The sequence below is a fragment of the Pipra filicauda genome, unplaced genomic scaffold (assembly GCF_003945595.2).
Source record: "Pipra filicauda isolate LSUMZ 115617 unplaced genomic scaffold, ASM394559v2 scaffold80_size11013439_pilon, whole genome shotgun sequence".
NCBI classification, from domain to species: Eukaryota; Metazoa; Chordata; class Aves; order Passeriformes; family Pipridae; genus Pipra; species Pipra filicauda.
The window spans coordinates 9,781,201-9,794,309 of NW_024104987.1; the positions used below are offsets into that span (position 1 = coordinate 9,781,201).

Here is a 13,109-nt window from a genome sequence, read left to right on the forward strand (position 1 = left end):
TGTGCAGGGGATACCTGAATAGCCCCCACATGGAATTCCTCCTGCCTGCTCCCATTCCCTCCAACAGCTCTGGGATGTCCCTGACCAACAGCATCTCTCCAGACCCCTCTGTGTCACCAGAAGTTTTGAGTTGAATGAGGAGAAACCTGAATCTTTTCCTCCTGCTCCTCCTCTTGGATGCTCTCAGTGGAGTGTGACTGGGGAAGGTCTGTCTTGGGTGAACTCTTTGGGAGAGAAATGACAACGTGTTTTCTTTGGATCAAGAAAGGTTCTATTATTGACGGGTCAAGCTGAAGTTCTCAAAAGCTTTTAGTTGAAGGTGGATGTCTTTCAGCACTGTTATTAGGCAGACTTTGGGGTTTTCATTCCCAGCAGAGAAGAAGAATGAGGCAGAAACACCAGGTTTGGGTTTTCCTTTAGGAGGTGCCCTGTGTGGTGACATACTGGGTATTTTAGAGCTGAAATTTGAAGAGAACTCGTTTGGCACTTGCAGTATTTTTCCAAAGTCTGATTTTAATCAGCCAAATAACTGAAACCAACTCCTCCCAAGAATCCATCATAAAACCTAGTTTCTTGCTCAAGCTGTTTGCTTTCTGAGCTAGCTCCTTGGCCAACTTTCCAATGGAAGATTGCCTTTTTTTCCCATGGGAGCGATTCCCTCGGCATAAGTGAACGCCCAAGTGAAATGAGGCGTGTGGACCAGCATCTGCCACCAGCCTGCTCTCACTGCCTGGGATGGTTTGGGCATGAGGGAAACCAGCAGAGACCCCTCAGCCACTTGTGACCACCACGTGAGAATTCCCTGGCACTGGTTGCCCAAGGCTCCTGTGGTGCACCCTGGGCTGTGTGGTGGCACGAGGAGCTATGTGGACATCAGGTGATGGGGCAAACCCAGTGACAGCTCAGCATCACAGGCCTTTCTCCTGCTCCAGAATGAGATCCTGGGCTCCTGTGGTCCCTCGGTGAGATGTGGGCAGCCCAGCAATGGGCATTCATCAAATCAGTGAGTCTCACCCCACATACCTGAGTATTGACAGGCCTAATGTGAGCATGGAGATGCATAATGGTCCCTAGGAGACATCAGCCAGAAATAAGAATACCCTTTGAACTGCTGGGATTTAAACCTAGCCTCATTCTTGTCTTCTTAAAATCCTGGGAGTTACTGAAGGAGAAAGAGCAGCACCAGGGACTGAAATCTCACTATATTTTCCTTGAATGTTCTCTCTTTCCCTGTGAGGATTTGCTTATACTTCTCCTAGGCCTTATAAACATGATATATTTACATGAGAGTGATTTGAATTCTCCTCTGCCTCATGTTTCACCATAAAAGCAAACTCCTAATTTCTGGTTGCAGGGTCTTTGCACTGCCAAATACTATTTTAAGGGGCAGAACTAACCAAGCTGAATCATCAGGTCACAGTTTGACTTTCTAATCTCAGACAGAGTTTTAGGGACAGGGCCCTTGTAAGTCAGACAATTACTCTTCCTTGTTAAGGTAACAGTGGAGAGAAGTAGAAAATATGATGCTTTCAGGGTGTCTAAAAGTAAAATAGTTCAACTGCTTATGAGGAACAGCCCCAATGACTTGATGTCCTCCTGTGGGAGCATTAGGACTGTTACAGGCAGTAACTGCCTCAGGTTGCCCAGAGAAGCTGTGGCTGCCCCATCCCTGGAAGTGTCCAAGGCCAGGTTGGACGGGGCTTGGAGCAACCTGGGCTGGTGGAAGGTGTCCCTGCCTGTGGGAGGGAGGTGGACTGAGATGAGCTTTAAGGTCCCTTCCAACCCAAACCATTCTGTGATTCTGTGATTACATGCTGTGCCTCCAGGAACTTCCCTTGAAGAGGCAAAAAGGAAGAAACTGAGAAACAAAAATGTGCTTTCGTCTGCTGGGAACAAAGCAACTTTTTTGAAGGTCTGGGCCACGTAACTTCACCTCTCTCTTTTGATAAAACCTTATTTTTTAAAGGTTTTTTTCTGATCCATTGGTTGGACATGGATGTAGCAGACATCTGGGATCAGGGCTGCACCACAGGGCAGTTGGTGCTGCAGGGAAGCGACGTGAGAGAGAGGCAAAGCTCTGGCTTTGCTCTCCCAGCCTTCACCTTCCCATCCCATAGGAGAAATGAAGGGCTGGTGCCTGCTCGTGGTGTGCAGTGTTCCTTTGAACTGGAGACACGTAGATAAGTCTTCACTGTTGATTAGTGAGAGAAGTGCTCATTGCATTAGATCAAACTGTGCCCTCGTTTGTGCCCCCGCGGGGCCGACGTGGGCAGCCCGGCCCTGGAGGGTCACGCTGGTCTTTTGTCGCCTGGAGAGTGTATTGTGTGAATCTGGTGTTTACTGTCTGACTGTATTTTATTCAGGAATCAGTCAAGATGGATTTGTTTAACCAAGCCCAGTCAGGCTTTCACTACAGCGGGGCAACATCTACGGAGCACTGCGGTGTTTGGCGTTTGTAGCCGGCGTTGGGGCATTTGTGGCACAGATTGTGCTTTGCTGCCTTTCTGCAAAAGAGCTCCACGAGCTGCAGAACCAGAGGGCACAGCTCCCTGTGGCTCCTTCCCTGAAAAAAGCCTCAAATTTTCCACATCTCCCTGTCAATGGATGGCAATGGCACACCCTCCTTCTACCCTGATGTTTTAGTAACTCCGAGTGGGAACGTGCCCTGTGTGTGCTTTGTTACCTAAAATCTGGTGATGGTTTTGAAAAGCTGCATAAAATGTCAATTTAATTCAAACTAAAGGCAGATCTTCAGCGTGACGTTTGCTCATTTTAGTTCTTCCAGGTATTTGGGATCTCTGTACCACACTGGCCCAACAAAGGTCTTAAATATCAAAATTTGAATGGTAGGATTTTTTGCTGATAAAACTCCCATAAAATTCATCCCCACCAGCAAATTTTTTGTTATGAGGGCTGGAGCAGCGCTTGCAACATGTATTTTAGGGTTAAGGATTTGGCCAGAGGGCAGAGTGATTGTAGAACACAAAGGCTGCATGGTTTTCAATTAGACAAGAGGTGTAAAGCTGAACTTCATGCAGAGACCTTTGTTGCAAACACACATATTTTCTGCTCCTACGTGGATTACAAGTGTGTATTTATCCACATGGGTTATTAAATGCAACTCATTTAATGGCATTTTCCTCCCTTCCAGAGGTCCCCCACACCACATTATTTCTTAGAGGCTTTTAGTTCTCTCTTCCCATCATACCAACCACCTCGAGCAAGAGCACATGTGAGGAGATCCCCACCAGCAGATCTGGCACAAGGGTCACAACTAAAGCTTCCTTAGGGTTGTGTCATGGTGTTCTCTGTGTAGTGTGGGTTTGGTAGCCAAACAAAAAATCCTTGTTCTTCCTATTTGGATGTTTATTGTGGAATTTATTAGCAGAAGTTTACATAGCTCCAGCCTCTTTCTGTCAGATTTTAACAGGAGTTTCCAACCTTCCCAGAGCTCTCAGCTGATGTGCAGTACAAATCCACAGAAATAATTTGCATCTCTGTGGTTTGCTGCTTTTGGCCAAACCTAAAATATCTTCGGTTAATTCCAGTCCTACTTAGAAGATAATCAGTTTTGATTCTGTTGCCAGCATTGCTTTGGGGTGCTCCCCCTGCTCAGCTCAGTGCATCAGCTAAATGGGAGTGTGGAACATTCAGCCTCTTTTTGCAGTAAAGCCAAAAAATACTTGTTGATGTCATTTTGCAATGATTGAATGTACTCTTTTTCTCATAAATGCTTCCTAATTTTGTGTCTAACCCTGTTGCATTTCGAAGGATCCCTTGGATAGCTGCAATCAGTTAAAAATCTGACAAGTTCCAACCCTTTTCACTCACTCCAAACCCTGAATGCTTTTTCCAGAGCTTAAAATTTACCAAAATTAAAGTGAAGGAGGAAGATATGCTGGAAGCAGCAGTTCTCCATAAGGGCTAAATACCTGCAGAGCTTGGATTTTATTTGGTGAACACGGGGATCACAAGATGAAGAATCGTTTCCATTGCAGAGCTGTGGGACGACTGGCTTAACTTTTTAGAAAGGCTTTTCTTCTTGGGGGTTCAAATGGGAAAATTTGGGCTGGGTGAGGAAAAAATTAACAAAAAAATCAATCTTAATTTTAGGGAGGAGGCAAAAGGAGCGGGACAGCAGTCATTCTCTAAGGGCAGCTCTTGCTCAGCCTGTGTCTCCCTCCCTCTCCCCACAGCCCCCTGCTCGCCGTCTGCTTCGCTGCCTCCTGCGGAGTCCCAGGCATTGCCCTGCTGACTCTGGGAGTGAACCCTCTCACAGGGGCCCTGGGAGCCTTCAACATCTTCCTCTACACGTGCTGTTACACCCCCATGAAGAGGATGAGCATTGCCAACACGTGGGTGGGAGCTGTGGTCGGGGCCATTCCCCCCGTCATGGGCTGGACCGCAGCTACCGGGACTCTGGATGCTGGTGAGTAGGAATCCCTTCCATCAGGGGGAGGGGTTGTCAGGATAACTAAAAAAAAACTACTCAAAAGGCAGTAAACTTTGTGCTTTATGCTTGTTCACCTGACCAGGCCAGGTTGGACAGGGCTTGGAGCAGCCTGGTCTAGTGGAAGGTGTCCCTGCCCATGGCAGGGGGTGGAATGGGATGAGCTTTAAGGTCCCTTCAACCCAAACCATTCCATGACCCTGTGATAGTGCTCCAGAAGCAGATAAATTCTGGTAACATTCTCCTTATGAGGGCAAACCTGAGCTGATAAAGCAGCATGTCCTGTTGGATGTGTGTTTAGACCATCTTAAAAATATCTAGAAGGAAAATAGCATCTTATGTGTTCACATGGAAGAAAATGTTACATAATTTCAAGATTAAAACCGTATCCAGTAAGATCCAACTTACAAGGAACTTTCAGCTGGAAAATTCCCAGATGTGTTTATTAAATACTGTCTTTCTACAAGCCAGAAAATGTCCTGGGAAGATTAATTTATTGGTGTATTTCTTAATTGCCCATTGCTAAACTCTAAGTTATAAATGTTCCTTCCCTCCTCCTTGAAAAGCAAACGAAGATTTCTATTTTAGTAACTGTGAACCATTTTTACATCCCTTGTAAAACACTGATCTCTTCAGCAGCTCAACTCTGACACAATCAGGGCTTGTTTTTCCTGCCAGCTAGAAACTTAAGAATCAAAGTGGCTCCACAAACTTATAGTCTGAAGAAACTAATGAAGTACAATTAATAGGTCTGTTAAGAATTGCTTTAGCACACACTCGTCCCACACTGGGGCATATTTAAGGCTTGAATAATACTTTCAACAGCAAGGCTTTTAACCAGAAATTATCAGAATTTGTGCAAAATCTGTTCTTTAGGCACTTCCTAATAAAAGTCAGTCTGAGTTGGCTTTGTGTCCACGTGTTCCCATACAGATCTAACCCAGATCTAGGGTGAAAGATGGTGTGGGGCTTTTTTCCAACACGTGTGCTACTTCTACTTCAGTTGGACTTGGTGATCTTAAAGATCTTTTCCAACTGTAACTATTCTGTCTTTCTGTAGAATTAATTGAAAACACAAAACATATAATTTTAAGACCTTTATCATTCTGGCTGCAGATGTTTAGACCTCGGATCTAACGCTGTTTAGGGATTTCTGTGTTGGTTTTGGCACCACCCTGCAGAGTTGATGTCCAAGGATGACTTTCACGTGCCTGTGCAAAGTCCAGGCTGGAGGAGCTGGAGTGCAGAGCTGCATCTCACCAAAAGCTCTTGCTGTAGAGGCTGCAGTGAAAGCCCAGCACGTTAAACTGGCCCTGATTGTCATTATCTTTAATTTGTCACGTACCAACTCACTCTTTGAGACCTGTTTCACAGAGAGCTAAGCTGTCCCTGTAGGGCAGCAGGGAGCACCACTGGTGTCCCAAGTGAGCTCTGCCTCTCTAATTTACAACTAAATGTGGTTATGTGTCCCTGTGCCAGCTCTGCTGGGGAGGGGATGATCTCTGGCAGTGATTCCATCAGTGGAAGATGATCACTTTAAACCACCCAAGCAGACTTTTCCAGAACATGATAATCTGTGCTGGTGTGTAGCCATTGTGTTCTGGGTACCTAAAACTTCCTGCAGTCACTTCCTAGTCTGTGTCAGGGAGGCCAGGCAGGTTGTTTGATAGAGAAAGAAATGTTATTGAGGTAATACTGGTCTTTGCAATGAAGCACATCTGGGCAGAGTCCTGAAAACAGGGATTGGAATGTAATATTTTAGTGCATTTCAGTATTAAAAGAAATGGAAAAAATACCCCAACCCCAAACAAAGAAACAAAGAACCCCAAACAAAAAAAACCCCACAAACACCTCTAAGGAGAAAAGAGGTAAATGTAAGAAAAGGATGGCAATGTAGACTATGATTTCCAGTGTTAAACATTCTATTCCTGTGCCTGGCAGCATCAAATCCATGCAGGGTACAGGGATGCATCCATGTGCATCCATACACAACGTGCAGACCTGAGTCCCTTCCCCAACCAGCCTGCCCACAGTTGCTGAACTCATTAATAATGTGTAATTAGTGTGGAGACTTAACCTAGTTTTAGGTAGAGGTGTGAAAATGCATTTGCACCTCGTTTAAAAAAGAAAAAAAAAAAAAAGATCATTTCACTGGATAACAAAGAGGAATGTGAAGGAAGGGAGGCAGGAAACTAATGAGAAGGGAGGTTCTCACCACTTAACTGGTGGTTTTTTGAGTTTACATTTTCCTGTGGATTTTCTCTCCTTGTAATCTTCTCACAGCAGCCACATTGTTGTACATGCTGCTGGTTGTAGTGAAAACAATATTTAAGTGTAGCCCTTTCATTACCCTCAGAGGGGGGAGCCAAGTGTGGCACCGTTGTGTGGTGCCCTTGGACAGCTGTGCCTGCTCCCTCCGGGAGCTCCACAACGTGGTGCTGCTGCGAGATCCTCGTGTCCTTTGGGAGAGCTGACAGAGGGAACAACGAAGTGTCTCAGACTGGAACAGCCTTGTTTTAATTTGTCCTCATTTTATTTATAATCTTCTCGTTTCAAAGATTAATACCTTGGCAGTTTCTTGCACGAGAAACAAATATCACAGATAAAAACGTGCAGTGATACAAATGCTGTAATTTAGAGAATCATCATACAATCATAGAATGGTTTGGGTTGGAAGGGACCTTAAAGATCATCCAGTTCCATCCCCTGCCATGGGCAGGGACACCTTCCACTCTCCCAGGTTGCTCCAAGCCCCGTCCAACCTGGCCTTGGACACTTCCAGGGATGGGGCAGCCACAGCTCCTCTGGGCAACCTGTGCCAGGGCCTCCCCACCCTCTGAGTCATTTCTTACACTATAATCTTTGGCAGATCTCGTGATGATTCCCAAGAATTCTTGCTTCTACTTCTGCCCCTGATAGGGAACTTTAATTATATGCTCTTAAACCTGATGGAACATCTCACCCCCAACCCTGGATTTTGCGCCAAAGTGACTTAGGGAAAACCTCCCATTTCAAACGCGAAAGATAAGGTTATCTCTGGGAAGATGTGGAATTCTTTGTTGTGGGTTTGGAGGGGGTTGTGTTTTTTTTTAATGGCAGCTGTTTGAGACTGATGAAAGATCAGGAATGTTAACATTTCCTCGCTGGGGGAGCGAGTGCAGGTGAGACGGTCAGAGGTGCGTGATAAATGTAATTTATCACATGGATATCACTGCCACGGATCTGGGGTATTTATGCACAGCTTAACTGCCAGCCTGTGATTTGCAGTAACACGTTTGCTTCCTTGAAAGCAGATTTCACTGCTCCTTCGTGGCCCTATTTGTTTCTGAAGAGATTTGTTTTTCTAGTAAATCGAGAAACCCTCAAATTATTTTACAAGGGAAGGACTAGGAGGAAAATAATGAAATTCACTTAAAGCTTTAAGTGATAGCATAGAGAGAGGAAGAGAGGTAAAACTTGGCAGTGTGTCCTGTGCTGGATCCTTCTCCTGATGGGATCCACACCCAGGAGAGCTCCTGGCTGTGCCACGATGCTGCTGAGCCTGTGTACAGGGATCACAGGAAGGAACAGAGCTGTTTATTTTGCTGTGCAAGAGGCACAACGTATACATGCTTTAAATTACTTCTTGTCTTGCTGGTCTTCCTCCCCAGACTAATGCTGCAGCTTCCTTGTTAGAGATGTTTGTTGTCCATTTAAACTTGTTATTTCTAGTTATCAGGAAAAGTGAATTTGGGGTGAATGTCTCCAAGTGCCACCACCCATATTTTGCCTTATACATTTTCACAGAATCATAAAACAGTTTGGGTCGGAAGGGACCTAAAAGATTATCTCATTCCACCCCCTGCTATGGACAGGGACACCTTCCACTAGCCCTGGTTGCTGCAAGTCTCATCCAATCTGGCCTTGGACACTTCCAGGGATGGGGCAGCCACAGCTTCTCTGGGCAACCTGTGCCAGGACCTCCCCACCCTCACAGGGAAAAATTTCTTTTGTATATCTAATCTAAATTCCCCTCTCTCAGTTTGAACCCATTACTCCTTGCCCTGTCATTCCAGTTCCTGATGATCAGTCCCTCTCCAGCTTTTCTGTAGCCCCTGCAGATTCTGGAAGGTGCTGTGAGGTCTCCACAGAACTTTGTCTTCTCCAGGCTGAACATCCCCATCTCTCCCAGCCTGTCTCCATAGGGGAGGTGATCCAACCCCCTTAACAACTTTGTGGCCTCCTCTGGACTTGCTCCAACAGTCCCATTTTATGTTGGGAGCACCAGAACTTTTGCGCTTCTTCCACCAGCTGAAGGTGGATCCCGGCTGGCGAGCGGGGTCGGTGTCGGGAGCGGAGCAATGCGGTGCCACTGAGTTCATCCAAACCACCCAGCGAGATGGGAGTGACAAGCAGGGCTCCTCAGCCTAATGTGCTTATCAGTTAAGGGGATTTATTCGGAGTAGGTGGCGGTGGCAGAGCAGATAAGGGCCCTGGGAGCTCGGCAGACACTGCAGAGCCCTGGTGGCCCAGGAGCCGTAGGTATTACTGCACCAAAGAATGTTTATCTCAAGAGACTGTTTAGTTTATCTCAGATGCTCCACTTCTGGTCTCGCTTTCCTGAAAGACATCTTGTACTGATTTTCATTCGTTTTCAGAAATTTAAATAATTCCTCAGGCTATGGAATTTATAGACTCAGTATCAATTGTAATCATGTGGAGGCTGATTTTTAAATTGCCTTTACTTTGTAATTCAAATTGTGTTGTATGGTAGACATTAATTATGTCAGCCAACATCTATTTACAGAAGGGGATTTAAAAACGGGCAGTTCTTATCAGCTAGTGACATTTGGCAGATGGATAGTTTCAGTAACAAAAAAAAGAGAATAGGGGAAAGGGGGGGGCTGTACCCAACCTGTCAATGGCTGGAGTCTCTCATACCTTCCCTGGTGGAGCACTTGTCTGCCAGGAGGAGGGAGAGCAAAACAACAGCTTAATTGCATGCAAAATAAGCTTTGAAATCTTTGTGTCCCTTCTAGTTAAACACTTGGAGCTTTCAAAGCCCCTTGATGTGGGAGCAGGTCTGGGAGCAGGGCAGCTCCAGCATCCTGCCGCCAGAGCAGAGGAGGCTCCGGCTATAAACTCCCTCTAGTAAACTCAGCTTTTCAGGGTTTCACTTCTCAGATGAAAGACAGCAGAATTTGTGGTCTGCTCCAGAGGAAACAGAGATATTCATGTCACTGACATATGAGAATTGGAGCTGGGGGCCCAGGAGTGTGCTTTGTGGGGGTAAAAACTGTAAAAAATGAGGCAGAGGGACAATACTAGTGAGCAGCTGGTCTGAATTTAGGACAAAAGCCAGTGGGCTATTTTTTTCCCCCTTTCCATCTTCACCAGAGACAAAAGAAGTGGCAGTTCCGCCGCTGGGGCACCTGGGGACCGACCCCACGAGTTCACAGGCAATGTGCCCTTACCCCGTTCCCTACCCGTGCGTGGCTGATGGGGCACGGGGAGGAGCTGGGCTGTGTGACAGCTCCTGAGCCCTGGGGTGTGTGACACAGCACCCACAGGGAAATCAGGACAGGGGGGCTGCAGGAGGGAGTCCCGCCCTCAGGCTCGTGGGAGCCCTGGTGGAGCCTGGAGGAGGTGGCTGACGAGGAGCCCCCTGTGTGGCTCTGCAGGTTTGGAGTCCTCAGCTGAGTCTGGTCCTTTGGCAAATACTTCCTAGACATATTTTTGCACAAGACTGTATTTTCATCTTACCCACCAGGCTCTTTTTTTATGGCATCTGTTGCTGGGGTGAGCTGAGGTACAGTGCTGTTGTTTTTCTCATCCTTGCCTGTGTAATGAAAGGTGTTTCCCTGCGAGGCTTTTGGCTGCAATAACCTGCTGTGTGTCACACAAGGAGTGTGAATGCCCGTGTGTATCCATGTGCACACACTGTACCTGAGGACATCTGGCTCCCTCCTGTGAAAGGCAGTGGCCAGGAACACTCCCTCGAGGTGTAAAACCCCACAGCCAACTTCATTTCCTATTCCTGGTGGACACTGAGGATCATCCCTTTGTTTTGCAGACAAGCCAAACACACGGCCAACATCCCCTTCCCTTTCTGTGCTGCCACAGAGGAGTCTATCACAGCCTGAGACGCTCCTGTTCCACAGGCCTTTTGTGCCATCCTTCAAAAGGAACAGCTATTGAAACCCATGACCATGAAGCTTTTGAGTTTTCCAGTGTTTTCCCCCTCGCCCTCCGTTTCCATGACCGTGTAACCTTGAAGGGGCACAATGTGGGCCGGGCTGCTCATCCCGTGCTGACATTGGGACCATTGTCCCAGCCCAGGGACCTTGTGTGGGGCTTTAGAAGTGATACTTTGCCTTTTTCCCTCTCAAGGCTGCTTCACCACTCCCACGGCATCCAACACAAGCCGGAGCATCTGCTTTTGTTTTCCAGTGGAAGCAGAAGTGCCGGTTGTTGTCCTACTGTAGTGCTAATGAGGGCAAAGCAGAGGGGAATTGCATCAGTTTGGTTAAGGTTAGTGACTGGATAATTCCCAAAGGTCTTTGTGTTTGAGAAGGCTTCACAATCACAAATTAGGATGTAAATTTGGAGGAGCTAATCCCTTTCCTACTTCTAAAGACAGTGGGCAGAATTAAATAGCTGGTAACATTCTTCCTCAGGAGTGATTATATCTTGACCACTTGTAACTGCAGGCCAGTTGATTTAACCCAGCAGTCATTTTCCATCACCAGAGCAAGCTGAAGCACAGGCAGCAATGATTGCATCTTCCAGCTTTCCTTCACAAACAGAAAATGCCACCAAGAGCTGAACAAACCAGTCCTTGTGGATGAGGACACTACAGTGTGTTCTGGCCACAACTCTCCAAACCACTCAGTCTTTGTACCAGCTCCCCCAAACAAGCCTTTACCATTACACTGAACCTGCAGTGGGTAACAAGGCTTTGACAAGACTTTAAAATCTTTCTTTACCCCCATAGCTGCTGCATAGTTAGAAATCTCCAGAGAGGAGACTTGTGAACAAGCACAGAAGAAAGGATAGCAAATAAAAGTTTGGGGGACGTATCCAGTACACCTCCTGTGAGTGTAACATGCTGTAAAGCTCATGCAGGACTGCAGTGAGGAGTTTTGGACTGGTTGTGTTAAATTTCCCTCAGCAAAGGTGAAAAATGCAGCCTGAGACAGCGCGGGTGCTCCAGAGCAGGTGGATACAGCTGGGCCAAGTCAAGTCTCTGAGCTCTAATCTACCTTGTCTGGATTAAAGAGGAGTAATTTGTTCAACATCTTCTGAGGGAGGAGAGCCAGTTGTGCGCTATCAAGTAAAACGGTGTGTGGTTGTTTCCTGCCTACGATCCATTAAGAGGCTGAGCTTACACTGCCAAAGCCTTCCCCTCCTGACAGCAGCCAAACTCGACCCGTTTCCTAGAGACAAAGGGCCGGTGCTTCCCTCTCATAAGTCAGAGCTACCGAGGTCTGGAAATAATTTTAGAATTCCTTCACATTATTCGAGGCTGAAGAATTACTAAAATTGTGCTTTAAGCAAAACAGCATTCTTAGGTTGCCAAGGCAGTAAACACCAGCTTTGGGAAATGCAGTAAGATTTCAACATCTGTTTTGGAGCTGATATTTAACTATTCCATGTTTATTTTAATGCCTGGTTGGCCACTTCCCAGCCATACATATGCAGCACCAAAGCAAGAAGACAGAAGGAGCGAGTCTGTTCTTGAACTGGTGCTACAGGTTAGCTCCTCCTTCCTCATTTTTTTTTTGTTTTATTGATTAACTGGGTAGGTGTTTGTCCTGTCTGGAGCTTGGACGTGATATGAGAGGTTTACAGAACACTGTGCAGAAGGAAGGCACCATGTGTTGTCTACAGAACAATGAGAAGGATGGGAGCACGAGTTCCTCTGTTTTCAGGAGCACAGTGTTGATAGAGCAGTCCCTGTAGATAACCTTGGACATGTTTGCCTTGACTTGTGTGGACAGGCCCACGTTCACCTGCCTGCCCAGGCTGGTCAGACTCCAGCTGGCCCCACTCCAGGGGCTGGAGCTCCCACCAACACATGCCGTGCTCCAGCCTGTGCCCACCTGTAGCTCAAGTCCTTCTCTGCCCTTCAGGAGCTTGTCTTCACACATTCTTTGGAAAGCTTCAACTGGACCATCCTCATTTGAGGCCTCATTTAAGGCAGACAGCTGAGACAGTTCCTCTGTGAGTGGAGCCATCACTGCAGCCCCGTGTGCCAACTGGGCAAGGTACAAAGCTCTTTGATGATGAAAGGTGTTGCCAGCATGAAAGAGGAACATTTCAAATCATTGCTAAAGAGAGTGGCATCCTCAGCACGAGACAGCCAAGCAGGATCCAAACATTGTTCCTGCCCTTTAGTGGATGAGAAAGTAGGTTTGCAGGCCTCAGGTTGCTCTGTTTGCTCAGGACAAGTTCTGTTGGCACTGATGGCTCAGCAGCTGCCCATGCCCACTCTTTCCTGAGTAGATGTATGGACTTGAACAAACTCTCTATCCTTTACAGGGGAAATCTGGGGGACTGGCAGTAGGGTCTGGATCTTTTCATCCCAGTGTCACTGATGTTGGTGTGAGCCCAGGATGGGCAGGACAAGGAGCTGTTGGTACCTGATTGCTCTGCTCTCCTCTCCAGGTGTTGACCAGTG

The 13,109-nt window shown here is 46.8% G+C and overlaps 1 protein-coding gene across 1 annotated transcript in view; it reads left to right on the plus strand.

The window, feature by feature from the left end:
* LOC113985114 (protoheme IX farnesyltransferase, mitochondrial) overlaps window positions 1–13,109 on the plus strand; it is a 104,968-nt gene that overhangs the window by 84,106 nt on the left and 7,753 nt on the right. The window contains exon 6 of the mRNA XM_039390319.1: window positions 4,197–4,429. Within this exon, the coding sequence (XP_039246253.1) occupies window positions 4,197–4,429 (233 nt within the window). The remainder of the gene's footprint in view (window positions 1–4,196; window positions 4,430–13,109) is intronic.